The sequence below is a fragment of the Bufo gargarizans genome, chromosome 3 (assembly GCF_014858855.1).
Source record: "Bufo gargarizans isolate SCDJY-AF-19 chromosome 3, ASM1485885v1, whole genome shotgun sequence".
Taxonomy (NCBI): Eukaryota; Metazoa; Chordata; class Amphibia; order Anura; family Bufonidae; genus Bufo; species Bufo gargarizans.
Window position 1 is genome coordinate 118,319,355 of NC_058082.1, and position 27,485 is coordinate 118,346,839.

The window sequence follows — 27,485 nt, forward strand, 5'->3', positions numbered from 1 at the left end:
TGTGAAGCCTGTGCCCGTGCTGTGGACCGCAAATTACGATCCGCAATGCGTCTGTGGGGGGGGGGCCGCAAATTCAGTTCCGCAAAAAGATAGAGCAAGTACCATCTTTTTGCAGTGCAGAAGCACAGAATGGAACCCCAGAAAGCACTCTGTAGTGCTTCCGTAGTGTTCTGCTCTTCCGTTCCGCATCTCCGTATTTGCGGACCCATTTAAATGAATTGATCCGCATCTGGTCCACAAAACAGCAATGGGCATCACACGTTCGTGTGAACGAGCCCTAACGGTGAGTGATCACACCTTCTTTGCAGGTAATTTCGCAATGCAAATGCAAAGCTTTTTGTCAAGCTTCATACAACAAATGTACAATGAAGCTCCTTTGTCATATTTTCTTAAAGACAAGAATCAAGTTCAATGCATTCAAAAACCTTAAACAATGTTTTATTCCAAATAGTTTAAACCCGTCTGCACCACATTGCATAAAATGTGATTTTTGCTATGTATTTACCCCCCTCCCCCCCCCCAAACATAGCTTCATCATTCAGACACTGTTCTTTGCATACCATATGGATCATTTATGATACACCTAGCTTTAGGAAGAAAATATATTCCAGCATTGATAGTAAATGCAGGTAACTCTCCTTTCTGTACTAGAAAGCAGCCAATCAAAAAGCGTTTAACTGTGTGCCCTTAGAAGCCATCACAGCCATGCCTACTAATGGCATGGCTGTGATTGGCCAGAGCAGCATGTGACCCAGCCTCTATATAAGCTGGAGTCACGTAGCGCTGCACGTCACTCTGCTGTTACTAGTGTAGAGAGAGGATGATGCTGCTGCTGTGAGGGAGAGAATAGGACAGAATCTTTAATCAGAACTCCAATTGAACTCAGCGATCTACATAGATTTAGTTGTGTGGGTGCAGTGCACAATCTTTTTACCCTGCCCTGAGCCCAGTGACAGAGAAAAATAACTTTTATCCGTCTGTTAGTTAGGTGGGCGGCGGCGGAAGCCATTACATGCAAGCTCAGTGCACCAGCACTGCACCTGAGCTTTGACATTCACATCCAAGCTTGAAATACTGCAATAATAATCTGGTTTTAAAAAAAACACCCTTTTTTGGCAATATACAACATCTGGTGCATTTGCAGGATTAGTTAGTGTGCAATTTAAGCTAGAAATAGAGCCATAATTGTCTGGGTTTTTACAAACACCGTTTTTTGGCAAAATACGCTATCACAGCCCTTGATTCACCTGCATGTGTGAAAATCAATCGTTATATACAGCTTTCATATTCTGTTATAAAAAGATTTTTTTTTTTTTGCAAAATACTTAATATTACAGTCCTTCCTGCATCAGTGATTTTTGGCAATATCCAACATCTGGTGCCTTTGCAGGATTAGTCGGTGTACAATTTATGCTAGAAATACAGCCGTAATTTTCCGGGTTTTTTAAAATCCTTTTTTTGGCAAAATACACAATTTTACAGCCCTTGCAGCACCAGCACGTGTGGAATTCAAGGGTTATATACTGCTGTCATATTCTGTTATTAAACAAACACCCATTTTGGGCCAAAAACTTAATTTTGAAGCCTTTGCTGCATATGTCATTGTGAGATACACACTTTATATACTTTGTGGTTATATTCTGTTGTTTGAAAAACAGCCATTTTGGGCCAAAAACTTAAATTCCGGCCTAGTCTGGATCTGTACCTGTGAGATACACATTTTAGATAATGTGGTTATATTATTCTATATTATTCTTTTTTTTTTTAATCAGATAATTTTTATTGAAGGTTTTACATACAGCCAATTATTCAGATAAACCATACATTATATGACAATAGGATATCAATACAGTAAAATCAATCATAGTTTATCCAAATCAGCACATCAATAACACTGCGGGCAAAAAACTTTAATTGCAGCCTAGTCTGCATCTGTACGGGTGAGATACAACCTTTTACATACTGTCTTTCTATTCTATTAACTAAACACCCATTTAAGGCAAGATCCTAAATTTGAGAAATATGAGAAGAGCGTCAAATAAGGGACGTGGTCCCGGTCGTGGTGCTGCTGGTGTAGCTCCTGTTGCAAGGAGAGGACGTTGTCGATCTGTGCCAGCTACACGCACAAACCCCTTCCTCAGGTGCGAGTAGGCGACAGAACCTGCAGCGGTATTTGATCGGGCCTAATGCGGCTCTACGAATGGTGAGGCCAGAACAAGTACAGGCGATAGTAGATTGGGTTGTTGACAGTGCCTCCAGTTCCTTCACATTGTCTCCCACCCAGTCTCCTGCTGAAAGATCAGAGTTGGCACCTGCAGCCAAGCAGTCTGAGCCCCAAGTCATGCAGCAGTCTTTTTGATGACTCTGTTAGCAGGGTTACCAGGGCCATCCACCTATCCCTGCCCCAGAAGTGGAAGAGATTGAGTGCACCGATGCCCAGCCACTTATATTTTAAGATGAGTACATGGGAGGACCATTGCAGAACATCTCAGATGATGATAAAACACAGGTGCCAACTGCTGGGGCTTTTGAAAGTGTGCAGACCGACAAGGAGGGCAGGGGTGAAGACTGGGTGGAAGATGATGCGGGGGACGATGAGGTCCTTGACCCCACATGGAATCAAGGTCATGCGAGTTACCTATGTAGTTCGGAGGAAGAGGTGGTGGTCGCACAGAGCCACCAGCATAGCAGAAGAAGGAGCAGGGTGCAAAAGCGGAGCGGCTGTCCCCTAGACAGTACGCCTGCTACAGCCCACCACAGCAAGGGACCGAGCACACCAAAGCCAGCTCCAAGGAGTTCCCTAGCATGGCAGTTCTTCAGACAATCTGCTGATGACAAGACACAAGTAGTTTGCACGATGTGCAATCAGAGCCTGAAGCGAGGCATAAATGTTCTCAACCTGAGCACAACCTGCATGACCAGGCATTTAAGTGCTAAGCACGAGCTGCAGTGGAGTAGACACCTCAAAAACCAAGAAAGATCTCTGGCTCCTCCTGCTTCCTCTTCTGCTGCAGTCTTGGCCTCTTCATCCACCTCTAGAGTGACATTGCCACCTGCCACCCCGCAAACAGAGGATCTGGCAGCAACACCACCAACTGGGTCACCAAGCATCCCCACAATGTCCCACGGAAGCGTTAAGCTCTCCATCTCCCAAACACTGGAGAAGAATAACCCCTTACCCACCAGCGATCATTAGCCCTGAATGCCAGCATTTCAAAATTACTGGCTTTTGAAATGCTGTCATTCTGTCTGGTGGAGATGGATAGTTTTAAAGGCCTTATGGCGGTGGCTGTCCCACAGTACGTTGTGCCCAGCTGCCACTACTTTTCCAGGCGATCCATCCCTTCCTGGAGAGCACCCGACAGTTTAAGGAGGGTGATGAGGGACTGGTGGTGTCCCCCTTTAACCTTATTAGGATATGGCAGGCCCCCTGATCTTCCTTACGGCAGGTTTGGGGAAGGCAGGGTTAATGGTGCCGGGAAAAGAGTGTGAGGAGTTAATGGAGGGTGGTATTACCGGGAAGCAGGAAGGGGAGGTGGTTGCTGCTAGGGGTATATATACGCCCCCTTCTGCCCCTGCCTCTTCCTCTTTTCGGAGAAGGCAAGCTGGTAGGTTCTCTTGCTTGCTGCCTGTCCCCCCCGAGAGTATGGCTGCAGGAGACGCTCGTTTGCGGGATGCTCTCCTGGCACGGCTTAGTGAGGAAGGTGAGGGCTGGCTGCGCTCTTTTTTGAGCGGCTTGAGCACTCCCGCTTCCTCTCTCCCTCCTGCGCCTGAATCATTGGCGGCGGTGAGTGCACCGCAGGTGGCTGTTCCCCCCCTCATTGCCCAGTCTGATGTTCCGGTGGGTCGGCGTTCCAGCCGTACTCACCGGCCTCCTGTGCGCTTGGGGCACTCGCCTCCTCCCTCCCTGGGCGCCGCTTCGGCTCCGGTTTCGCCGCGCAGGCGCGCTTCCTCTGTGCGGCAGACGCGAGTGGTTTCGCGCCGGCCGGAGTTAGCCCCGCCCCTTCCGCTTCCGCCTCCTGGGCAGATTCAGTCCCGGTGCGCGGCAGTGTGGGGAGCGGGGGTTTTTGCAGGCATGGGATCCCACCATAGTGCCCAGGAGGATTGCGAGCGGTCACTAACCCCTCCGGACTCGCAGCAGGCCCCTATTCTCCCTCCTCCTCCTCCCTCTACTTTAGTACCTGGGCATGGGGATGGCATGTTGCTTGTACCAGGTGGGTTGGGGGCGGTTAGCCAGTTACCCGCACCCCCCCTTCCTGCTGCGGGGGTTGTGCCCATACACCCCCCCCCTTCCCAGCTTCCACCTGCCCTCCCACTGTCCCAGCCAGCTGCGGTTCCTCCCCCTGCTGTTCGCTCGCGCAGGCGCAGGGAGGTGTCCATGTCCCCCTCCTCATCAGCTGATGGCAGGAGCAGGGGCCGCCGGGGTCGCCGCAGTCGTCGTCCGCGGCGCGGTTCCCGGTCTTCTAGGCGCAGTAGGCGGTCCAGATCCTCTCGCTGGCGCTCCCCGTCGTCCTCAGACGGGTCTTCGGGCGCTTCAGGGGAGTCTGTTCGGACACCGCGTTCCCGGCGGGACAGGCCGGTCCCTGTTGAGCTGTCCAGGGCATCCAGCCTGGTGAATTTGGCGGTGCACAGGAATGACGTGCCTGTACCTGCATTGGCCGCGCCGGTACCTTCTCCTGCTGGTGAGTACCAATATGCTGGGGCGTGGGGGGCTGGTGGGTCCTCTGCGGGTTTGGAAGTGTTATTGAAGTCTTTATTGGACAAATTGCCGGCCTTGTTGCCCCCGGCGGCACCGGTGGCGGTTGCGCCAGAGTTGGTCGCGGCGACGGCTCCGGGGTCCGATTCGAGGGAGGCGTCGTCTGCATCTGACCGGGCCACACCGGTGCTGGCGGGTGTGCATAAGGATTCTTTTTTCTGCGGGGTTAGCCCTTTGGGTTCGCATTTAGAGGAGGCGGTGCGTGAGAAGATTTGGTCCAATCAGTATGTGGACATTTGGTCTCTGGTGTCAGTTGACCAGCACACGGTGGATAGGGAAAAACGTTTCTTGGATAAACCTTATGATAGGAGGGTGAAGGTGTCCAAGACTATGAACAATTGGTTGCAGGCGTTTGCAGTTTTGGGGTGCGTTATGGGACAGCGGCACCCTGAGCGCTGTGTGGAGTTGTTCATATATTTGGATACTATCTATAGTGCGTATAAGGCTCATGGGGGTAGCGCATGGTGGAGGTATGATGAGGAGTTCAGGAGGCGTTTGGCGCTTCAGCCGGAGCTGGGTTGGGGGGTGAAGGCCACGGATGTGTGGCTTCGCCTGATGGTATCGCAGCGCCCGCCTTCCTTTCCTGGGGCGGCCGCTGGTGCCGGGGCCTCGGCAGCCCAGGGGCCAGTGGCCGTTAGACGACCAGGCGCGTGCTGGTTGTTCAATGAGGGTTTCTGCAAATATGCCGGTTTGTGTAAATACAAGCATGAATGCTCGGCCTGTGGCGGCCCTCACGCAGCGGGTAGGTGTACCAGATCCCAGGTTAGGCCCGGTAGGACCCCCTCGGCCTTTGAGCATAAGGACGCCAGTCAGCGTGGTAGAGATGGCACTGTGGTTAAGCAGGTATCCCAATAGGGAGGCTGCCGTGACCCTGTTTGAGGGTTTTTCTGACGGGTTTTTCATTCCGTTTGTTCTTAGTCGGTCTCCGGTTTACGCTGATAACCTTAAATCTGTTAGGGAACACCCGGGAGTCCTGGAGACTAAGTTGCAGAAGGAGGTTTCGGCTGGTAGGATGGCTGGCCCCTTTGTGGCCCCGCCTTTTTCCAATTTGAGGGTTTCGCCGTGGGGTGTGGTCCCCAAGAAGGAGGCGGGTAAATTTCGTCTTATTCATCATCTGTCTCACCCCCGTGGTATGTCAGTGAATGATGCTATCCTTCCTGAGGAGGCCTCCGTTACGTATGTGTCTTTTGATAGGGCTGTGGCGTTGGTGCGTAGGGCGGGACGGGGTGCCCTTATGGCGAAATCGGATATTGAATCTGCTTTTAGGTTGTTGCCCATCCACCCTGATTGTTTTCATTTGCTGGGGGGTTGTTTTGAGGGCCTTTTTTATTACGATATGTGTCTACCTATGGGGTGCTCCATCTCGTGCCATTATTTCGAAATGTTCAGCTCATTCTTGGAATGGGTTGTCCGTGTTGAGTCGGGGTTGTCGTCTGTGATTCACTATCTCGACGATTTCCTTTTTGTGGGCTCACAGGAGAGTGACGGCTGTCAATTCTTGCTGTCCACGTTCTTGCGGTTAATGGCTCGCTTTGGAGTCCCTATTTCGGTTGAGAAGACGGAGGGCCCGGTTACTTGCCTTTCCTTTTTGGGGATCGAAATTGATTCGGTTGCAATGGTTTTTCGGCTTCCGGGGGACAAGTTGAGTGCCTTGGTGGGGTTGATTGAGGGTTTTTTGGCGGTGCGGAAGGTTACCTTGCGGCAACTCCAGTCCCTGTTGGGTTTGCTTTGTTTTGCTTGTCGGGTCATGCCTATGGGTCGGGTTTTTTCGCGTCGCCTCTCTTTGGCGACGCGGGGAGCCCGGGCCCCTCGGCATCGTATTCGGCTTACAAGCTCGATGAAGGCGGATTTGAGGGTGTGGAGTTCCTTTCTGGGTGCCTACAATGGGCATACTTGCTTTATTGCAGAGGTGGTTTCGAACTCGGAAATGGCGTTGTGGTCTGATGCGGCTGGCTCTTGTGGCTTTGGTACAATACTGGGTACGGAGTGGTGTGCGGCCCCCTGGCCTGAGGAGTGGCGCGCCTTGGGGCTTGTTAGGAATTTGACTCTGTTGGAACTGTTCCCTATAGTGGTGGCGGTGGAGATTTGGGGTGACCGTTTAGCGAATCGGCATGTTTGTTTTTGGTCGGATAATCTAGGGACAGTTCAATGTATTAATCGTTTGTCGTCCTCGTCCCTCCCGGTGTTGGCGTTGCTGCGGCATTTGGTGCTCCGTTGTCTGGAGCGCAACATTTACTTCCGGGCCAGGCATGTTCCGGGAGTTGATAATCGTGTCGCTGATGCTCTTTCTAGCTTCAATTGGCAGGTGTTTCGGGAGCTTCTTCCGGAGGCGCAATCGGATGGGCAGGAGTGCCCTCAGTTCCTGTGGCGGCTGGTGGCCAGCAGCTGCTATCCCTCGTGAGTGCGTCCGTGACGCCGGCGACTTGGCAAGCACATGGTAAGGCCTGGGCTGACTGGTTGGCGGTGAGCGGGGGGAGAAATGTGGCTGAGAGGGATGATGTTCGCCTGGAGGTGACTGTTGAATGGATGTTGCGGATGAGGTCTATTGGGGTATCAGCCCCTGTTGCGCGGCGGCGACTGGCTGGAGTGGCGTTTTACTTTAAATTGTGTGGATGGGCGGATGTGACGAAAGTTTTTGTGGTAAAGCAGGCTATGAAAGGGTGGCAGAGGGAGTACGTGGTTAAGGATAGTAGGCGGCCTATTTCTTTTGCGTTGCTTTGCCAGTTGGTTGAGTGTTGTGGGACTGTTTGCTCGTCAGCGTTTGAGGGTTCCATGGTGGCGGCTAGTTTCTGTCTCGCCTTCTTTGCGGCTCTGAGGGTGGGTGAACTGGTGGCCCCTTCAGGTGTTCGGCCTGGGGGTTTGGCAGTATCGGATGTGGTACTTGGTAACAATGCGCTCAGAGTCCGTATTAAGAAATCTAAGACTGACCAGTTGGGAAAAGGGGTGTGGCTGCCGATATTGCCGGTTTCGGGGCTAGCTTGCCCGGTCAGACTGGTGGGGGAGTATATGGCGGTTCGGGTGGGTGGTGTGAATTTTCTTGCGCATGCAGATGGGTCCCCGTTTACGAAGTTCCAGTTTTCTTCGGTTTTGCGCAGCTGCTTGAGGCGGTCAGGGGTGGAGCCGAGTGAGTTTGGCACTCACTCCTTCCGTATTGGTGCGGCCACGGAGGCGGCTAGGGCTGGCTTATCCGAATCCGAGGTGATGCGTATTGGTAGATGGCGGTCAGCCTGTTTTGCGCGTTATATTCGTCCGGATTTGCTGGTCTGAATTCCTCAGTTTTTTCTGATGTATAAAAAAAAAAAAAAAAAATGATTAAAAAAAAAAAAAAAAGTGTGAAGGAAAATTTTGTCGTGTATATATATATCTTTGGAGTACGGCTCGTGGTGTGGTATATGTTCATTGGGGATATGCTGCTGTTCCTGTTGCGGTAATATTTATGTGTTTGGTGTATTTGTCTTTTCATCTTTCTTTCTTTCAGGTGCGGTTCGGCCGGTGGTTTGGCTGTTGGGCCATTCTTATATATTTTGGGCTGCGCAACGGGCGGAACGACGGCCTGGAGGTCGGAGCCTTGGATTCAGGGAAGTAGAGGTGTTTTGGAAGGGGATACGGGGCCTTAGGTGGTCTCAACTGTTGCCTGAGGTGGTTGACATTGGTCTCCGATCCGTGGGACCGGTGGTGCTGGTGATCCATGCGGGCGGGAACGATCTTTGCGCCTTGCGACTTACTGAATTGATGGCGCTCATGCGTTCGGACCTTGAGAGGTTTCCGGCTTTCTTCAGGGAGTTGGTTATCGTGTGGTCGGAGGTGGTGCCCCGGGTGGTGTGGCATGGGGCCCGGGACGGTGAGGCTCTGGAGAGGGGCCGGAGGACTCTGAATGCTCGTATCTCGCGCTTTGTGCGCTCTCGTGGTGGTGTCACGGTTCGTCATCGGCAGTTGGAGGGTGACAATAGGGCCTTGATGAGGCCGGATGGGGTCCATCTGACGGAGATTGGGCTAGATATATTTTTGTCTGGCCTTCAGGACGGCATTGAGCAGGGCTTCTTTTTGCTGGGTGGTGGTCGGAGTCCTGTATAATCGGCCTCCTCCGTGGCGGCAATGTGGAGAACAGGAACATAATCGGAGCTGAGTTGGCGCACGTGCCCTCTGGTGTTCAGGGGTTGGCACACCGCACAGAAGGAGTGGTTGGAGGAGGAGTTTAAATGTGCCTGTTTAACGTGAGCTGTGGCCGACAATCACCCAGTAAAGAGAGAGTTAAAACAGTTGAGCGGTGTCCGTGTTCTTTTGTTTTAAGATAAATGGGGTATGGGGGGGGGCCTGAAGGTAGGTCTTATCCTAACCCGGTGTTTCCCTGAGTACCAACAGTCTGGAGAGCACCCGACAGTTTAAGGAGGGTGATGAGGGACTGGTGGTGTCCCCCTTTAACCTTATTAGGATATGGCAGGCCCCCTGATCTTCCTTACGGCAGGTTTGGGGAAGGCAGGGTTAATGGTGCCGGGAAAAGAGTGTGAGGAGTTAATGGAGGGTGGTATTACCGGGAAGCAGGAAGGGGAGGTGGTTGCTGCTAGGGGTATATATACGCCCCCTTCTGCCCCTGCCTCTTCCTCTTTTCGGAGAAGGCAAGCTGTCCCGCCCTCCCTCCCCTTTGATGGTGTTGGTTTGCCTTGTGTTTGGTTGGTCATGTTGTTTTTCTTTTTCGAGGTTCGAAGTTGTTGCGGAATTCGGAAGTCACAGCTGGCGGCAATGTGGAGAACAGGAACATAATCGGAGCTGAGTTGGCGCACGTGCCCTCTGGTGTTCAGGGGTTGGCACACCGCACAGAAGGAGTGGTTGGAGGAGGAGTTTAAATGTGCCTGTTTAACGTGAGCTGTGGCCGACAATCACCCAGTAAAGAGAGAGTTAAAACAGTTGAGCGGTGTCCGTGTTCTTTTGTTTTAAGATAAATGGGGTATGGGGGGGGGCCTGAAGGTAGGTCTTATCCTAACCCGGTGTTTCCCTGAGTACCAACAGTCCTGCAAAACCAAGTGGGGGACAAAATCAGGTGTGCACTGTGCAGCGCCATCTGTGGCAAGGTGCACCTCACTACGGATACGTGGACCAGTAAGCACGGTCAGGGACGTTATATCTCCAAAACAGCACACCCAGTAAATGTAGTGGCGGCTGTGCTTGAGGGGGATAGCAGTTTGGCGCATGTCCTTCCACCACCGAGGATTGCAGGGCGCTTCAGTTTGCCTCCTGTTGCTTCTTCCTCATCCTCTGCCGGCTCCTCATCTGGTCAGCGTAACACCTTCACCACCAACTTCAGCACAGCCAGGGGTAAACGACAGCAGGCAGTTTTAAAACTTATCTGTTTGTGGGACAAACCCCACACCGCGCAGGAGCTGTGGACGGGCCGTGCTCAACAGACCGATGAGTGGTTGGTGTCAGTGAGCCTCAAGCCCGGCCTGGTGGTGAGCAATAATTGGTGAAATCTCGTAGCAGCTCTGGGACTAGCCGGTTTGACGCACATCCCTTGCCTGGCGCATGTGCTGAATTTGGTGGCACAGAGAATCCTTAAAAATTACCCGATATGTCAGAACTGCTGTATAAAGTGCGGGCCTTCTGTGCGCGCTTTCGGCGTTCTCACCCTGCTGCTGCTCGCCTGTTAGTGCTGCAGCGTAACTTCGGCATATCCGCTCACCGCCTCATATGCGAAGTGCCCACAAGGTGGAACTCCACCTTGCACATGCTGCCAGACTGTGCGAGTGGCAGCAGGTGATAGTGGAGTTTCAGCTGCAGCACGCACAGGTGAGTCGCTCGGCTGAACAGCACCACTTCACCACCAATGACTGGGCCTCCATGCGAGATCTGTGTTCCTTGTTGCGCTGTTTCGAGTACTCCACCAACATGGCCAGTGCCGATAACGCCGTTCTCAGCGTTACTATCCCACTTCTATGCGTCCTTGAAAAAACGCTCCTGGCGATGATGGAAGAGGATGTGGCACAGGATGGTGAGGAGGAAGAGGGATCATTTCGTAGGGTTTCTGGCCAGTCATTAACAATTGGCTCTGAGGGTGGGTTCCTGCACCCACAAATGCCAGGAACACAATTGTCTAGCCAGGGAACAGTTCTGGAGGGGAGGTGGGGGAAGAGGAGGAGGAACCATGTTCACAGCAGGGTGGCACCCAGACCAGCTCATGGCCATCACTGGTGCGTGGCTGGGGGGATAAAGAGGACACATATGATACACCTCCCACAGAGGACAGCTTTTCGTTGCCTCTGGGCAGCCTGCCACACATGAGCGATTACATGCTGCAGTGTCTCCACAACGACCGCCGAGTTGCCCACATTCTCACTTGTGCTGATTACTGGTTGGCCACGCTGCTGGATCTCCATTACAAGGACAACGTACCAGCCTAAATTTCCTCACTGGAGCTTGATCGTAAGATGCGCAAGTACAAGCGCACGCTGGTAGACGCGCTGCTGGTGGCATTCCCACCTGAAAGCAGGGGCACAGTGGAAGCACAAGGCGAAGGCAGAGAAAGAGGTCGTTAATGCAGTTGGGGCACCGCCAGCACCTCAGAAGGCAGGGTTAGCATGGCCGAAATGTGGAAAAGCTTTGTCAGGACGCCACAACAACCAGCACCACCAGCTGATATGGAACGTCTTAGCAGGAGGCAGCATTTCACCAACACGGTAGAGCAGTATGTGTGCACATGCCTACAGGGAAAATTGCATGACCCACTACACCAGTTCTGGCACTCTCCACTCTCCATATGGAGAATACCTAGCGAGAGCTTGAATGAGCCCTGAAAGGCTGTAAACACGTGTCATCAAAACAGAGGCTGTTTAGTGGAAAAGCAATGGGAGCAGTCAGCTTTAACTGTACTTTATGAAACCCTAACAAGAAGACAGAAGTAAAAAGAGCAATTGGGAAAAACCCTCAAAAGACAGAGTAATTGGAGAATGTAAGTACACCATTCAGAAGCGAAGCTACCAGAGGAGCAGGGTAGGTGGTAGCCCCAGGTTGTTGCGATATCAGAACGGAGGTTAGTGCAAGATTTTTTTATTTTTATTATTGGTGCCAGTTGTCTGCTGAGCATAAGGAGAATTATTTATTTAGGGGACACAAGGCAAGAATAGTTATTAAAGGGATTCTGTCACCTCCCCTAACCCAAAATCGGATTTTAAAGCAGTCATGCAGCACAGCTTACCTTGAATAGGCTGTGCTCTTCTATCTTGTAATCCGTTCAGTAGTTTATGTGAAAATCGACTTTTATTGTTATGCAAATTAGCCCTGAAGGTGCCCAGAGGGGCGTTTTGTTCCCCTTAGTGAGCCCAGTAACGCCCCTCTTACAGTGCCCAGCCCGCCTTCCTTGCGACTGTCTAACTGCCCACAGCCTCTCATCCCTCTCCTCCCCCTCCCTCACGGCCAAACGAACTCTCGCACAGGTGCAGTACCCACTGAGGGCTGCGCCTGTGCGATCTGCAGGAGACTGAGGGCAGGAGCTTCATCCTCGTCACTGGGCATGCGCCGAGCCCAGTGACGTCCGATGCTCGCTCTTCCCTGCTGACTGAGGGAAGAGCGAGCATCGGACGTCACTGGGCTCGGCGCATGCCCAGTGACGAGGATAAAGCTCCTGCCCTCAGTCTCCTGCAGATCGCACAGGCGCAGCCCTCAGTGGGTACTGCGCCTGTGCGAGAGTTCATTCGGCGTGAGGGAGGGGGAGGAGAGGCTGTGGCAGGCTGGGGGCGGTTAGACAGTGCAAGGAAGGCGGGCTGGGCACTGAAAGAGGGGCGGTACTGGGCTCACTAAGGGGAACAAAACGCCCCTCTGGGCACCTTCAGGGCTAATTTGCATAACCATAAAAGTCGATTTTCACATAAACTACTGGACGGATTACAAGATAGAAGAGCACAGCCTATTCAAGGTAAGCTGTGCTGCATGACTGCTTTAAAATCCGAGTTTGGGTTAGGGGAGGTGACAGAATCCCTTTAAGGAGCAACATGGGGCATTATTACTTTTTAGGAGGTTCCTGGGGGACATTACATTTCGATAGGCATTATTTTTTATGGCCTTTCATGTGACATTATTACCTTTTAAACTGGAAGATAGCTGAACAGGAGCCTGGGAACAAGACCAGAGTGGAAATGAGAAGGTAAGTACAAGTCTGTCATTAGGTCATACATGCTAGAGGCATGTATGACCTAATAACAGTGAAAACTTTATTGGCATTAAAAATTGACAAAAAAAGTCCACAAAAATGTCATTATTTAGTATAAAATACATTTTATTGTGCATACATTACATTAAAACAAACCAAAATGACACATATTATTCCACATGACTATAATAACCTAAAGAATGAAGTCATTTTTCAGTGTGAAACTGGAACAGTTTTAAAAATAACCCCAAAACCACCTCAAGATACAAATTATACACTTTTTCCTGCATACAAAGTTCATACAGCCACGGCAAATGAAAAGGTGAAAAATTATGGCCATACCAAAATGCTGAGATTTCAAAAGCCCTTCAGTTTATGAATGTTGAATCCCTGGAATTAGAGCCCTGTGATGTCAACATCTAGCTAGATTACTTTGTTGCACTGTATTTACAGTGAATTATATCAATAACTTGGATTAACCTTTGTACTATCAGCCTGTGCCAGAGCCACAGTTTGTTAATTATACAGGAAATGTAAACTGTGTAGCAATATTCAGTGAGCTGCAAGACTGCAAATGTAGAAATTATGGATACAGCCATGATAGAAGATGGCAATAATTGTATAATATTTAATTGGGTTCTCAGGGCATTTTAGGTAATCCATATTTTGTACTTGTCTGTGGAGGGAAGCTCATTTAGTTATTACTAGTGTTGATCGAGCATCAAAGTGCTCGGGTGCTCTGGCCAAACACATCAGGATGCTCCGGTGCTCTACCGAGCACCCGAGTATAATGGAAGTCAATTGGAGAATCCGAGCATTAAACCGGGCAACTCCTGCTCTGAAGAGGGGAGGGTGCCTGGTTCTTAGGAAAAGGTTAGAAATTGATGGAAACGCCACCAAAATGGTTCAGTAAGGCCTCTTTCACACGGGCGTCATTTTTTTTGCCCGGATAAGAGCCGGGTGCGTTGCGGGAAAATGCGCGATTTTTTTCTGCGCAAGTGCAAAACATTGTCATGCGTTGCACTCACGTGAGAAAAATCGCGCATGTTTGGTACCCAAACCCGGACTTCTTCATAGAAGTTCGGGCTTGGGATTGATGTTCTGAAGATTGTATTATTTTCCCTTATAACATGGTTATAAGAGACCATCGGGATGGAGACCCGATCATTATTATTTTCCCTTATAACATGGTTATAAGGGAAAATAATAGCATTCTGAATACAGAATGCATAGTAAACCAGCGCTAGAGGGGTTAAAAAAAAATAAAAAATAATTTAACTCACCTTAGTCCACTTGCTCGCGAAGCCCGGCATCTCCTTCTGTCTCCGCTGCTGATGAACAGGACCTGGGGTGAGCTGCTCCATTAAATACAGGTTAAGGACCTTCGATGACGTCACTCCGGTCATCACATGGTACGTCACATGATCTTTTACCATGGTGATTCACCATGGTAAAAGATCATGTGATGACCGGAGTGACGTCATCGAAGGTCCTTAACCTGTATTTAATGGAGTAGCTCACCCCAGGTCCTGTTCATCAGCAGCGGAGACAGAAGGAGATGCCGGGCTTCGCGAGCAAGTGGACTAAGGTGAGTTAAATTTTTTTTTATTTTTTTTTAACCCCTCTAGCGCTGGTTTACTATGCATTCTGCATTCAGAATGCTATTATTTTCCCTTATAACCATGTTATAAGGGAAAATAATAATGATCGGGTCTCCATCCCGATGGTCTCCTAGCAACCATGCGTGCAAATCGCACGGCATCCGTACTTGCTTGCGGATGCCATCCGATTTTCACACACCCCATTCACTTCTATGGGGCCTGCGTCACGTCAAAATCGGAAAATATAGAGCATGCTGCGATTTCAACTGAACGCACAAGTGATGCGTTAAAAACATCGCTCATGTGCACAGCCCCATAGAAATGAATGGGTCAGGATTTAGTGCGGGTGCCATACGTTCGCCGCACGGATCGCACCCGCACGGAAAACTCGCCCGTGTGAAAGGGGCCTAACAGAATGGGGAGGAAGTCTGGATGCATCTTGGACTCCCAGGTCGCTGCTGGGAACCATGTTATCCGAGTAGTACGCCACTTTTACAAACTGACAATAATACGCACAAAACAACAACAATAATAAAAAAAAAAATTTGAGAAGAAATTTGTTAAGAAACATTCTTTACTGTATATTTGCTTGTATATAAAGTGCAAGTGCTGCCAAAAATTACAAGAGGTACTCCGATACAACCTGTATATGACATAATGGAGGGCCTCATTCACATTGTGGTACAATAGTTCAGGTAGTGGGACTCCTACACTCATAAAGTCTATGCACTAAATGAAAGGGCTGCCAAAAATTACAAGGAACCGGCACTCCAAAACACCCTTTGTTACACATAAAGTAGGGCATCATACACACCATTAAAAAATTATTTTTGATGGCCTGCTGTTAACCCTCAAAAACATTTAAAGCAAGGGCCTGCTGGTGACCCTCTAAAACATTAGGGGTGAGGGGCCTGCTGCCGCATTGGTGACTTTAGATAACCTCTTGGCGATTGCACATCCCCGTGACTGCGACAATCCATTTGGATGTCTGCCTATCAACTTTCAATGCTCTTTTCTGTGCCTACCATGGTGATCACGGGTAGCAGGGAATCAAAGTTCGATGCTGGAGAGGGAGCCTGAGAAACAGCTACCACATCCAAGGGAGGTCAATGGCTGAAATCTGATTGGCTGTTGTTGCCTTGCCACTTTTTTTGTCATAATTGTGAACCACCCAGAGAGGGTGGGTAAAGTTATTAAAGCACAAGCATCCAAGGAAGGCAGCAGGCACGCGGCAATTACCCACTCCCGACTCGGGGAGGTAGTGCCGATAAATAACATGAGGATCTATTGGAGGGCAAAACTGGTGCCAGCAGTCAACTTTCTCCTGGCCTCCACAGTGTTTGCCCAGTGTGCCATCATGGTGAGGATTGTGTTGACCATACTCTTGGCTACTGAGACTGGACTTGTAGGTAAGGGCCTACTGCCGCCTTGTTGACTCTAGATAACTTCTAGGTGATCGCACGTCCCCGTGTCGTTGATGATCCATTTGGATGTCTTCCCTATCAACTTTGGAGCAATTTTTCAAAAAGGACCTTCTGGTGTAGCACTGTTTTGCTTGTCCTCTCCACCAGAGGAATAAGAGATGAGAAGTTTTCTTTGTAGCAGGGGTCGAGAAGGGTGAACAACCAGTATTCAGTGTTGTCTAAAACGCGTATAACGCACGGGTCGTGGGAAATGCAGCCTAACATGAAGTCAGCCATGTGTGCCAAAGTACCAACAGGCAAGACTTTGCAGTCGTCATCAGATGGTGAGCTGACCCTGTAAAACATTATATGCGAGAGCCTGAAGGTGAGCTGACCCTGTAAAACATTATATGCAAGGGCCTGCAGGTGAGCTGACCCTGTAAAACATTATATGCGAGGGCATATATGCAAGGGCATTATATGCGACGAATAAGCATGTTGATATGATGCAAGAGGAGGAGGATGAGAAAAGGAAGATTTAACCATATACCCTTTTTTGTGGTGGAAGGGGGACATGGGAATACAGTGTATTGAGTACATTAAACACATTCAAAGTGCCTTTGTTCATCCGCTTTCCTCTGGTGGAGTCGAGAGGCCTGGGGCAATCCAGGCCTTGTTCATTTTTATAAGAGTCAACCTGTCAGCATTATCAGTTGACAGGCGGATACGCTTATCTGTTATAATGCCACAAGCAGCACTAAATATCCGCTCTGAAAAAACGCTGGCGGCATGGCAGGCCAGCACCTCCAAGGCGTGGAGCGCCAGTTCGTGCCACGTGTCCAGCTTCGACACCCAATAGTTGTAAGGCACTGAGGGATCACTGAGGATGCTGACACTGTCTGCTACGTACTCCTTCACCATCTTCCAAAACGTTTCCCTCTTTGTGACACTAGGCCACACATCAGGGTGAGGGAGCTGGCGGGGTGTCATGAAACGGTCCCAGGCCATGTTGGAACTGCTGTGCGTTCCCCTTGTCTCCCCTCTTCGGTTGCCCAAGGAAGTACGGACTCTGCCGTGAGAGCCACAGCTCAGTCTGGTCTCTTATCCCCTGCAACAGCTCTTCGGCGGTGTGCTGTTTGTCTCCTAAACATATCGGCTTCAGCACGGCCTGTTGATGCTTCCCCACTGCAGTGCTACACTGCTTCCAGCTAACGGCTGAAGGCTGACTGATGCTGCACGCAGATAATTCTGAGGTGGAAGTGGAAGAGAGGTGGGGGTTGGAGCCACTAACGTAGGTGCTGGCGGAAACCCTGATGGAATTAGGGCCCACAATCCTTGGCGTCGGTAGCACCTGTGCCATCACAGAGTACGACTCGCTCCCAGCCTCCACAATGTTCACCCAGTGTGCCTTAAGGGAAATTTAGCGTCCCTGGCCAAATTCATTTGTCCATGTGTCCGTGGTTAAGTGGACCTTCCCAGTAACTGCATTGGTCAGGGCACGTGTGATGTTTCGAGACACATGTTGGTGTAAGGCGGGCATGGCACACCTTGAAAAATAGTGTCGGCTGGGGACAGAGTACCGTGGGAGGCCGCCGACATCGGGCTGCAGAAGGCCTCAGTGTCCACAAGCCTAAATGGCAACATTTCCAGGGCCAGAAATTTAGAAAGACGCGCATTTAGTGCTATGGCCTGTGAGTGGGTGGCTGGGTATTTGCTCTTGATTTCAAATGCCTGGGGTAATGAAATTTGGATGCTGCGCTAAGACAGGGAAGTGAATGTGGTCGCTGATGGTGCTTGAGAAGGTCCAGGTGCAGGGCAGGAGGTATTTTTGCCTGCGCCTTCGACAGGCAATTGGCCAGCAAGTATCAAAGGGGAAGAAGAGGCAGTGGTGTGACCCGCAGACACAGATTGTGGACCCAGGCGTTCGTCCCACTTATTACGGTGCTTGGATGCCATGTGGCAGAGCATGCTGGTGGTGGTGAGGTTGCTAGTGTTCACTCCCCGGCTCATTTTGGTGTGGCACAGGTTGCAAACTACTATTTTGTCGTTTGCACTTTCCTCAAAAAAGCGCCATACTGCGGAACACCTACCCCTTGGCAAGGGAGATTTACACAAAGGGTTGCTCCATGGAACAGTTGCGGGCCTGTTTTGGTGTGGCCCGCCTTCTTCTGTTTGCCACCCCACTGCCTCTTCCAGCCTGTTGTGGTGCTGAAGATCCTTCCCCCTCTGTACTGCTGTCCTTGCTCGGCTTTAAACCTTCCCAGGTTGGGTCAGTGACCTCATCGTCCACCACCTCCTCTTCCACTTCCTCACTCTGATCATCCTCTTGATTTGTTGACCTAACTACAACCTCAGTGATTGACAACTGTGTCTCCTCCTCTTCATCAACCTCTTGAGACAGTAATTGTGGTTGACTCATTGGCAATTGTGTCTCATCATCATCCACCTCATTAAACACTAATTGCCGTTCCCCACCGTCATCTTCTTGTGACTGTGGATGCTCAAGAGGTTGGGAATCAGGGCACAAGATCTCATGTCCCTCTTCAAGCGTGCTTGGCGAGAGGGCCAAATCAAGTAATGGTGATGAAAAGAGGTCCTCGGAATATCTGAGTGTGGGATCACTTGTTTGGCCAGACTGTAAATGGTGGGAGGAAGGAGGATTAGGGTGACGATTGTGTTGACCAGACTTCTGGCTACTGAGACTGGACTTGGTGGAAGACGCTTAACTGACTGGAAGCATTATCTGCTGCAATCCAACTGACCACCTGGTCGCACTATGCTGACTTTGCGAGCATTGTCCTGCGTCGCCCTGCAAACTGGGACATGAAACTAGGCATCGTTGATGATTGTTTTTCTTGTGCTCTGGCAGCAGGCACAGTTTCAACGCACCCAGGGCCAAGGTCTCTGCGTGAACCATCAGCATCACGGCCACTTCCCTGTCCCTTAATACTCGCCTTCTTCATTTTAAATGTTATATGCACGCTTGAAACACAAGATGTGTGACGGATGTCACAGTTCACAGCAAGCATAGTATATGGAAAAAGTATGGAAAAGTATGGAAAAAGGAAAATAAATTTCACTTATATTTTTCATCACAGAAGGTATTGGACAGATGTCACAAGTCCACTGCAGACACCCTCTATAGAAAAAGTATTAAAAATAAAGGAAAAAAATATAGTAATTTTCACTTTGATTTCTCCTGTCTCTGGCCCTGACACACAGAAGGTATTGGACAGATGTCACAAGTCACTGCAGACACCCTCTATAGAAAAAGTATTGAAAATGCTGTGAAAAAAAAATGGTACCGTAGCTATAAAATATTGCTAGCCTGCCACGACACACAAGTGTCCTTAAAATGACTTTTGGGTCTTTGAAACGTTTTTCTACTAAATAGATTGCTATCACACTCAATAGACTCTCTGTCCCTACCGAAGCGCAGCCCTCCCTCACTACAAATGTGCCCAACATGCGTCATCGAGTGCTATATATAGCACCCGATGACGTGTTCCGGCCAGCCAATCACTGTAATGCCAGTAGCAAACATGGCTACTGGCATTACAGTGAGGGCAGTACTTACCTGCAAGTTTATTGGCTGCATAGCAGCCACAAAACGTGTGGGGATGAGACTCGAGCATGGCGCTCGAGCACATGCTGTTCTCAGCCGAGTACAGCCATGTGCCGAGCATAGCGATGCTCAAGCCGAACAGCAATTTGGCCGAGCATGCTCGCTCAACACTAGTTATTATAGTATTTTTCACTCTATAAGGGCTCTTTCACATCTGCGTTCTTTTCTTCCGACATAGAGTTCCGTCGTCGGGGCTCTATGCCGGAAGAATACTAATCAGTTTTATCCTAATGCATTCTGAATGGAGTGAAATCCGCTCAGGATGCATCAGGATGTCTTCAGTTCCGGAACGGAACGTTTTTTGGCCAGAGAAAATACCACAGCATGCTGCGCTTTTTGCTTCGGCCAAAAATCCTGAAGACTTGCCGCAAGGCCTGATCCGGAATTAATGCCCATTGAAAGGCATTGATCCGGATCCGGCCTTAAGCTAAACGTTGTTTCGGCGCATTGCCGGATCCGACGTTAAGCTTTTTCTGAATGGTTACCATGGCTGCCGGGACCCTAAAGTCCTGGCAGCCATGGTAAAGGGGAGCGGGGAGCGGGGGAGCAGCATACTTACCGTCCGTGCGGCTCCCGGGGCACGTCATCCATGCGCATGGGGCGCTCTGACGTCACTCTGGAGCGCCCCGGGAGCCGCACGGACTGTAAGTATACTGCTCCCCCGCTCCCCGCTCCTACTATGGCAACCAGGACTTTAATAGCGTCCTGGGTGCCATAGTAACACTGAAAGCATTTTGAAGAGAATGCCAAGAGTGTGCAAAGCAGTAATCAAAGCAAAAAGTGGCTACTTTGAAGAACCTAGAATATGACATATTTTCAGTTGTTTCACACTTTTTTGTTATGTATATAATTCCACATGTGTTAATTCATAGTTTTGATGCCTTCAGTGTGAATCTATAATTTTCATAGTCATGAAAATAAAGAAAACTCTTTGAATGAGAAGGTGTGTCCAAACTTTTGGTCTGTACTGTATACAGAGTGAAAGGATATAATGCTGTGACTGACAATAATATGTCTCTGTATACCCACAGATTATAGAAACATCTCACTGATCTATGTAACAGTGATTAGAAACACTTCTCCCTATACTCCCTTAATGCCAGATCGCTCTGCAGATGAGTGCAGTAGTGATAAAAGAAATGCCCCTCTGTGCCCAGTAAGTGTCAGATCGCGATGCTGATCATTGCAGCAGCAAATCGGACAGGGAGAGGGGGAGTGCCCATAGTAACGGACCCTCCCCCTGTGCGTCACGTCCGCCTAGGGGCAGGAGCAGGGAGCGAGATCGTAATGAGGTAAGTATTGCCTGATCCTCCCCAGCCCGCCCAGTGATGTTGACACAGGTAGGAAGGGGAGGTCTTATGTATTTATAAGGAAGGCAAGGTAGCGATCCTGTTGCCACTGCGATTATTCTGAAAAACGCTGAGACTAGAGAGACTGCTTCCTGAGGAGCCCATTATCCAAGGCGAAATGCGTTGAAGTATCTAGTAGAAGCAGATCTTAATATAGGAAGGGTATAATTTAGACCGGGCCCGAGGTATCCTCAGGCTGTGGGTCGCTCTTTTCAGGGCGAGTGCTCCGACATACAGCCACTAGAGTCTTCCCCTACCCGAGACTAGAGACTGTAAGGGAAAGAGACTGTAGGCTGTAGTGATTCAGGGGAGCAGCTCGCTACACTGACCCACTCCTCAAGTGGAAATAAGAGACCTGGCTACCTAACCCTTATTCAGCTACATTTTAGCATCACTACACTATGTTTTAAGTAAATTTAAATAAAAGTTATTTTTTATTTTTGATAAGGCACGGTCAGTTTAAGTCCAATATCTAGTAAGCCGTGAGTGAGGATAGGTAATGCGAAGACAGAGCATCAATTCTATTAATAAAGTTTAGACAATTTAGGACAGGTCTTGCTCGTAATGGACCAGATTATGTTAAACAATAGTGTAGTATCCTCAGATGTTCCAGTTTTACAGTTGCACAGATAATCATAAACCAAAAAGTGACTTTAAAATAGTTGAAGCAATTTTTCTTACGTTGCACTTTGCTAACTGACTTGTACCTTAGCATCCAGATGTGGGGTGTAATACATTGCTTTAAGCAATATCTTGCAAACAACTAGGGCATTCCCCTATGTGGCAGGCATACACTTTTGCTACATTATTTGTACAGGTTGGTAAAACACTCTTCCACCATGGGATGTGAAAATATACACAGGTGGGATAAACTGTGTGGTGTGTGCTCATGCACTGCAGACTTCTCCTGAAAAAGGATGCAGTAGGAGTCGTTCTTTTTTTTAAACTGACCACCTCTACAGGTTTTTCTCTACACCTCTCTTGCATCTGGTCTGCTTTCTCAAAATGTTTTGGCTCTATCCTAGATAGTACCAGGTCCAAGATGACCTGGCCTGTCAGCTACATACAGCGAGGAACAGAAGTATTTGAACAGCCTGCGATTTTGCCCACTTAGAAATCAAGGAGGGGTCTGAAATTCACATTGAAGGTGCATTCCCACTCTGAGAGCCAGAATAAAAAATAAAAAAATAAAAATTCAGGAGATCACATTGTATGATTTTTAAAGAATGTATTTGTCTTGCACTGCTGAACATAAGTATTTGAACACCTGAGAAAATCAGTGTAAATATTTGGTACAGAAGCCTTTGTTTGCAATTACAGAGGTCAAACGTTTCCTGTAGTTCTTGACCAGGTTTGCACACACTGCAACAGGGATTTCGTCCCTCTCCTCCACACAGATCTCCTCTAGATCTGTCAGGTTTCGGGGTTGTTTCTAAACCGCCCTAAATTAAGGCATTTAAGATACACTCTGGTGTTCCAAATCAATGTACCCCCCCAGGGGTTAATATCCACGCGTGGCTGAGAAACTAGACACTGACACAGAAGTTGGTCAAAGCAATCTCTAACTTTTATTACATGGGGTAAGCGTATATACATCTTCAGAAGAGGGCAGTCCTCTCTTAGGCTAAAACATTGTTTCATTGGTCAAAAAGGAGGAAGAGATAAGAGAGAGGAGATAGCACCCTGGCTTCTGCGCACTGGGTCCTACTTTGGAATGTGAACTAATGTAAACATCTGGTTACCATCGCCATTTTGTAATGGAGTTTATTCTAACAAGAATACTGCCTACCTCATATGTGACACTTCAAAGAGGTGCTTCTCTATAGGCAGTGAATAATATATACATATCATCGAGCCATATAATTGGCTTTTGCACTACTTCACTCTCTATATAGCTCCCTTGTTGGTTCGCCTGTACAAGGATGAGAAAACAGACACCTCTCACAGCACAGCCCTTTGCCCCCCCCCCTCTCTTCTCCAATCTTGAAACAAAGAGGGGGGTGGGTGGGCACTTGGATGTAGAAAAAGTTAACTCATTACAATCCTAGATATACAAATATATAGCATAAAATTCACACATCTTTAAGGCTGATCAACACAGAGTTTCAGCTCCCTCCAAAGATGTTCTATTGGATTTAGGTCTGAAGACTGGCTAGGCCACTCCAGAACCTTGATATGCTTCTTACAGAGCCACTCCTTGGTTATCCTGGCTGTGTGCTTCGGGTCGGTGTCATGTTGGAAGACCCAGCCACGACCCATTTTCAATGCTCTGGCTGAGGGAAGGAGGTTGTTGCTCAAAATCTCACAATAAATGGCTCCATTCATCCTCTCCATAATACAGTGCAGTCGTCCTGTCCCCTTCACAGAAAAGCACTTCCAAAGCATGATGTTACCACCCCCCATGCTTCACAGTAGCGATGGTGTTCTTGGGATGCAACTAATCCTTCTTTTTCCTCCAAACATGACGAGTGAAGTTTAGACCTCTAGAAAGTTCTACTTTGGTCTCATCTGACCACATAACTTTCTCCCATGCCTCCTCTGGATCATCCAGATGGTCATTGGCAAACTTCAGACGGGCCTGGACATGTGATAACTTGAGCAGGGGAACCTTCCGTGCAATGCATGATTTGAAACCATGACGGCGTAGTGTTCTTCCGACAGTAACCTTTGAAACTGTGGTCCCAGCTCTCTTCATGTCATTGACCAGCTCCTCCCTTGTAGTTCTGGGCTGATTCCTCGCCTTTCTTATCATCAGTGATACCCCACGAGGTGAGATCTTGCATGGAGCCTCAGTCCGAGGGAGACTGACAGTCGTCTTTAATTTTCTAACAATTGCTCCAACAGTTGATCTACAGTGCTGCCCATAATTTTTCATACCCCTGGCAAATTTTGACTTAAAGTTACTTTAATTCAATCAGCAAGTAATTTTTTGTCGGGAAATGACATATGTGTCTCCCAAAAGATAATAAGACAATGTACAAGAGGCATTATTGTGGAAAAAATAAATATTTCTCAGCTTTTATTTACATTTGAGCAAAAAATAAAAGATGTTCCGCACTGTGGGAAATCTCAGAGGACGTGGTCGGAAGCCAAAAGTGACACCTGTGCTGGCCAGGAGGATAGATAGAGAGGTGAAAAGAATCCAGGGATCACCACCAAGGCCATCCTGGTGAATCTGGGCTCTGCTGGTGGCAATGCCTCAAGGCAGACAATCCAACGGACACTGCAGACTGCTGGGTTCCACTTCTCCAGATAAGGCACACAAAAGCTCGCTTGGCCTTTGCAAAATCTCATCTGGACAAAGAAGACTTCTGCTCTTCTGGGTTATGGTCAGATGAAACAAAAATTGAATTGTTTGGTCACAATGATGTTTCCTTTATTTGGCTTAAAAATGGAAAAACCTTCGACCAAAAAACACCATCCCCACTGTCAAACATGGTGGTGGGAACCTAATGCTTTGGGGGTGTTTTTCAGCCAATGGACCAGGGAACCTAATCACAGTAAACGGCACCATGAAAAAAGAGAAATACATGAGGATTCTTAACGACAACATCAGGCAGTCTGCAGAGAAACTTGGCCTTGGCACCAGTGGACATTTCAGCATGACAATGACCCAAAACACACAGCAAAAGTGGTGAAGAAATGGTTAGCAGACAACAACATAACGTTTTGGAGTGGCCCAGCCAAAGTCCAGACTTGAATCCAATTGAGAATCTGTGGATGGCTTTGCTAAAGATTGAATGGGCAAAAATACCTGTGGAGACATGCAAAAAGCTGGTCTGCAATTATAGGAAGCGTTTGATTGCTGTAATAGCCAATAAAGGCTTTTCTATTGATTATTTGGAAGGGTATGAATTATTTTGGACTGGACACTTTTTGCTCAAATGTAAATAAAAACTGAGAAATGTTTTTTTTTTTTCACAATAATGCCTCTTGTACATCATCTTCTTATCTTTTGGGAGACATTTATGTCATTCCCCGTCAAAAAATTACTTGCTGGTTGAATAAAAGTAACTTTAAGTCAAAATTTGCCAGGGGTATGAATAATTATGGGCAGCACTGTATTTTCACCAAGCTGCTTGGCAATTGCCCCGTAGCCCTTTCCAGCCTTGTTGAGGTCCACAATTTTGTCTCTGGTGTCTTTTGACAGCTCTTTTGTCTTGCACGTGGTAGTAGTTGGCATCTGACTGACTTTGGGGTGGACAGGGGTCTTTAAAGATCTCAGACAGGTGCTACTTAGTTAGATTAATGAGTGGAGTAGAGGTGGACTTTTTAATGGCACAGTAACAGGTCTTTGAGAGGCAGAATTCTTGCTGTTTCTCAGGTGTTCAAATACTTACGTTCAGCAGTGGAAGACAAATAAATTCTTTAAAAAAAATCATAGAATGTGATTTCTTGATATTTGTTATTTTTTTATTCTGTCTCTCAGAGTGGGAATGCACCTACAATGTGAATTTCAGACCCCTCCATGATTTCTACGTGGGAGAACTTGCAAAATCGCAGGGTGTTCAAATACTTCTGTTCCTCACTGTTTTTGTGCTTCCTTCTCCTAGCACTACGCTAGGCTAGACTATAACAGACTCTCTCATTGGAATAGACTGGCTCTAGAATGTTCTTCCTTCTCTTGTATAGAGCCACATCTAGTGGTGGCTAAGATGATGGCCTGTGATTACTATATACAAACAGAAAATACGACATAAGTATACATTACACAAAAATTTATTGTTTGCACTTTCTTTTGCAGTATAATAAGATTTCTATACAGGATGCTGCCCTTACCCATCCTCTGCACTGCTGACGCCACCATTTCTACTTCACTCTGACAGGCTGTGGGCTCTTCTGTCTGGGTACTGACTGGATGTGGGCCCTTTTCTTCCTGTTCAGCTGCATAACAGAAAGCCCACAGCCTGTCAGAGTGCAGCTGAGATGGCAGCATGGGTGAAGCGAGGGACAGGTAAATACTAAACAATTTTTCTTCCAGAGAATAATGCAAAGTACGTATTACCTAGAATCTGTAAAGGGCTTGGAAAACTCCTTTAACAGCACCTATTCAAATAATGGTTATTTTTAAATGTTAGTATCTTTCTTGTAAGAATACATGTTTCCACTGTAACCTTGTATCTGGAAAGAAGTATACATTTGTAATGGCTGACATGTCGCTATGTGAAATAATATTCATGATATTATTAGTCATCTTATTTGCATCTTTTCCTAGGCCGCGGTAAGGTCCTGTCATGTGGCTCCCCCTGCTGGTGGTGTTAGCTCTTATTCTCCTGTACAGATGGTACAGACAGAGTCAGATCCTAGAAAACCTCACTGATAAATATGTCTTCATTACCGGATGTGACACTGGATTTGGAAATGTGCTGGCCAAGCAACTGGACAAACGTGGGATGAAAGTGCTGGCGTCATGTCTAACAGAGAACGGGGCTGAGAAGCTGAAGAAAGAGGCATCAAGTCGACTACAAACAGTAATTCTAGATGTTGCAGACAGTCAGAGTGTCAGCTCAGCTGCCAAGTGGATTGCTAGTATTGTTGGAAATCACGGTGAGTAGTAAAAGAGAAAAATATTCAAATAAATATACTTTATATTAGAATGCCACTAATTTCATATAGAAATGTGGAGGTTTCTTTATCAGAATCAGTATGAACCGGAAAAAAAAAAATGCGGAGAGCTCTACCAAGTGCTGTATTAGACTACATTTTGCATCCATGTGCATCCATTTTCTGTCTGTCTGTTTATTTTTAATGAATATTTTGCATGTGTTTTAAATGGCCATTAAAAACGGCCATTTAAAAGGATGCATCTAATTGGCTTTCTTTTAATCTTAACCCCTGTAGTGCCCTAAGTATACATAATGTCCCCTCATAGTGCTCCCCAGTATAAAAATGTCTTCCTTTGTACCGCCTAAGTATAAAGAATGGCCCACTTGGTGTCCCTAGCATGAATAATGGCCCCCCAGTGCCCTCAGTATGTGTGTGTGTATGAATATATATATATATATATATATATATATAAGCAAAAAAACGGAACAGCACCTCCTGAGACAAATCACAGGTGCAAGCTACCCGGCAATAATACAGCAAACTAATAAAGTAGCAGCACACCACTAAATGCACTAAGACTGAGTATACAGGTGAATGTGTGAACAGGGTCAAATACATGACGCTAATATTTACTGCAAATGCAGTGAAGAAGCTCTTAGCGCATATTATTGATCAAAAATATGTCGGGCCCACCTACCAGACGACACGGTAGCTTCTTATTATCAGGTGGGACCTACTCTAACATGGAGGGTCCAGCTCCATTTTCACTCTGATTTAAAAACACCAAGGGCTGGGGGATGGGCAGGGAGTGCTAAGTTCCAAAGAGGATGCCTGGTCCTCTATAATATAGATATAAGCAAAAAAAAATAATATGCGCTAAGAGCTTCTTCACTGCATTTGCAGTAAATATAGGCGTCATGTATTTGACCCTGTTCACACATTCACCTGTATACTCAGTATTAGTGCATTTAGTGGTGTGCTGCTACTTTATTTGTTTGCTGTATTATTGCCGGGTAGCTTGCACCTGCGATTTGTCTCAGGAGGTGCTGTTCAGTTTTTTTGCT

The 27,485-nt window shown here is 48.0% G+C and overlaps 1 protein-coding gene across 1 annotated transcript in view; it reads left to right on the forward strand.

Moving 5' to 3' along the window:
* LOC122931293 (retinol dehydrogenase 7-like) overlaps positions 1-27,485 on the forward strand; it is an 81,673-nt gene that overhangs the window by 20,470 nt on the left and 33,718 nt on the right. The window contains exon 2 of the mRNA XM_044285359.1: positions 26,090-26,421. Coding sequence (XP_044141294.1) covers positions 26,109-26,421 — 313 coding nt within the window. The 5' untranslated portion in view covers positions 26,090-26,108. The remainder of the gene's footprint in view (positions 1-26,089; positions 26,422-27,485) is intronic.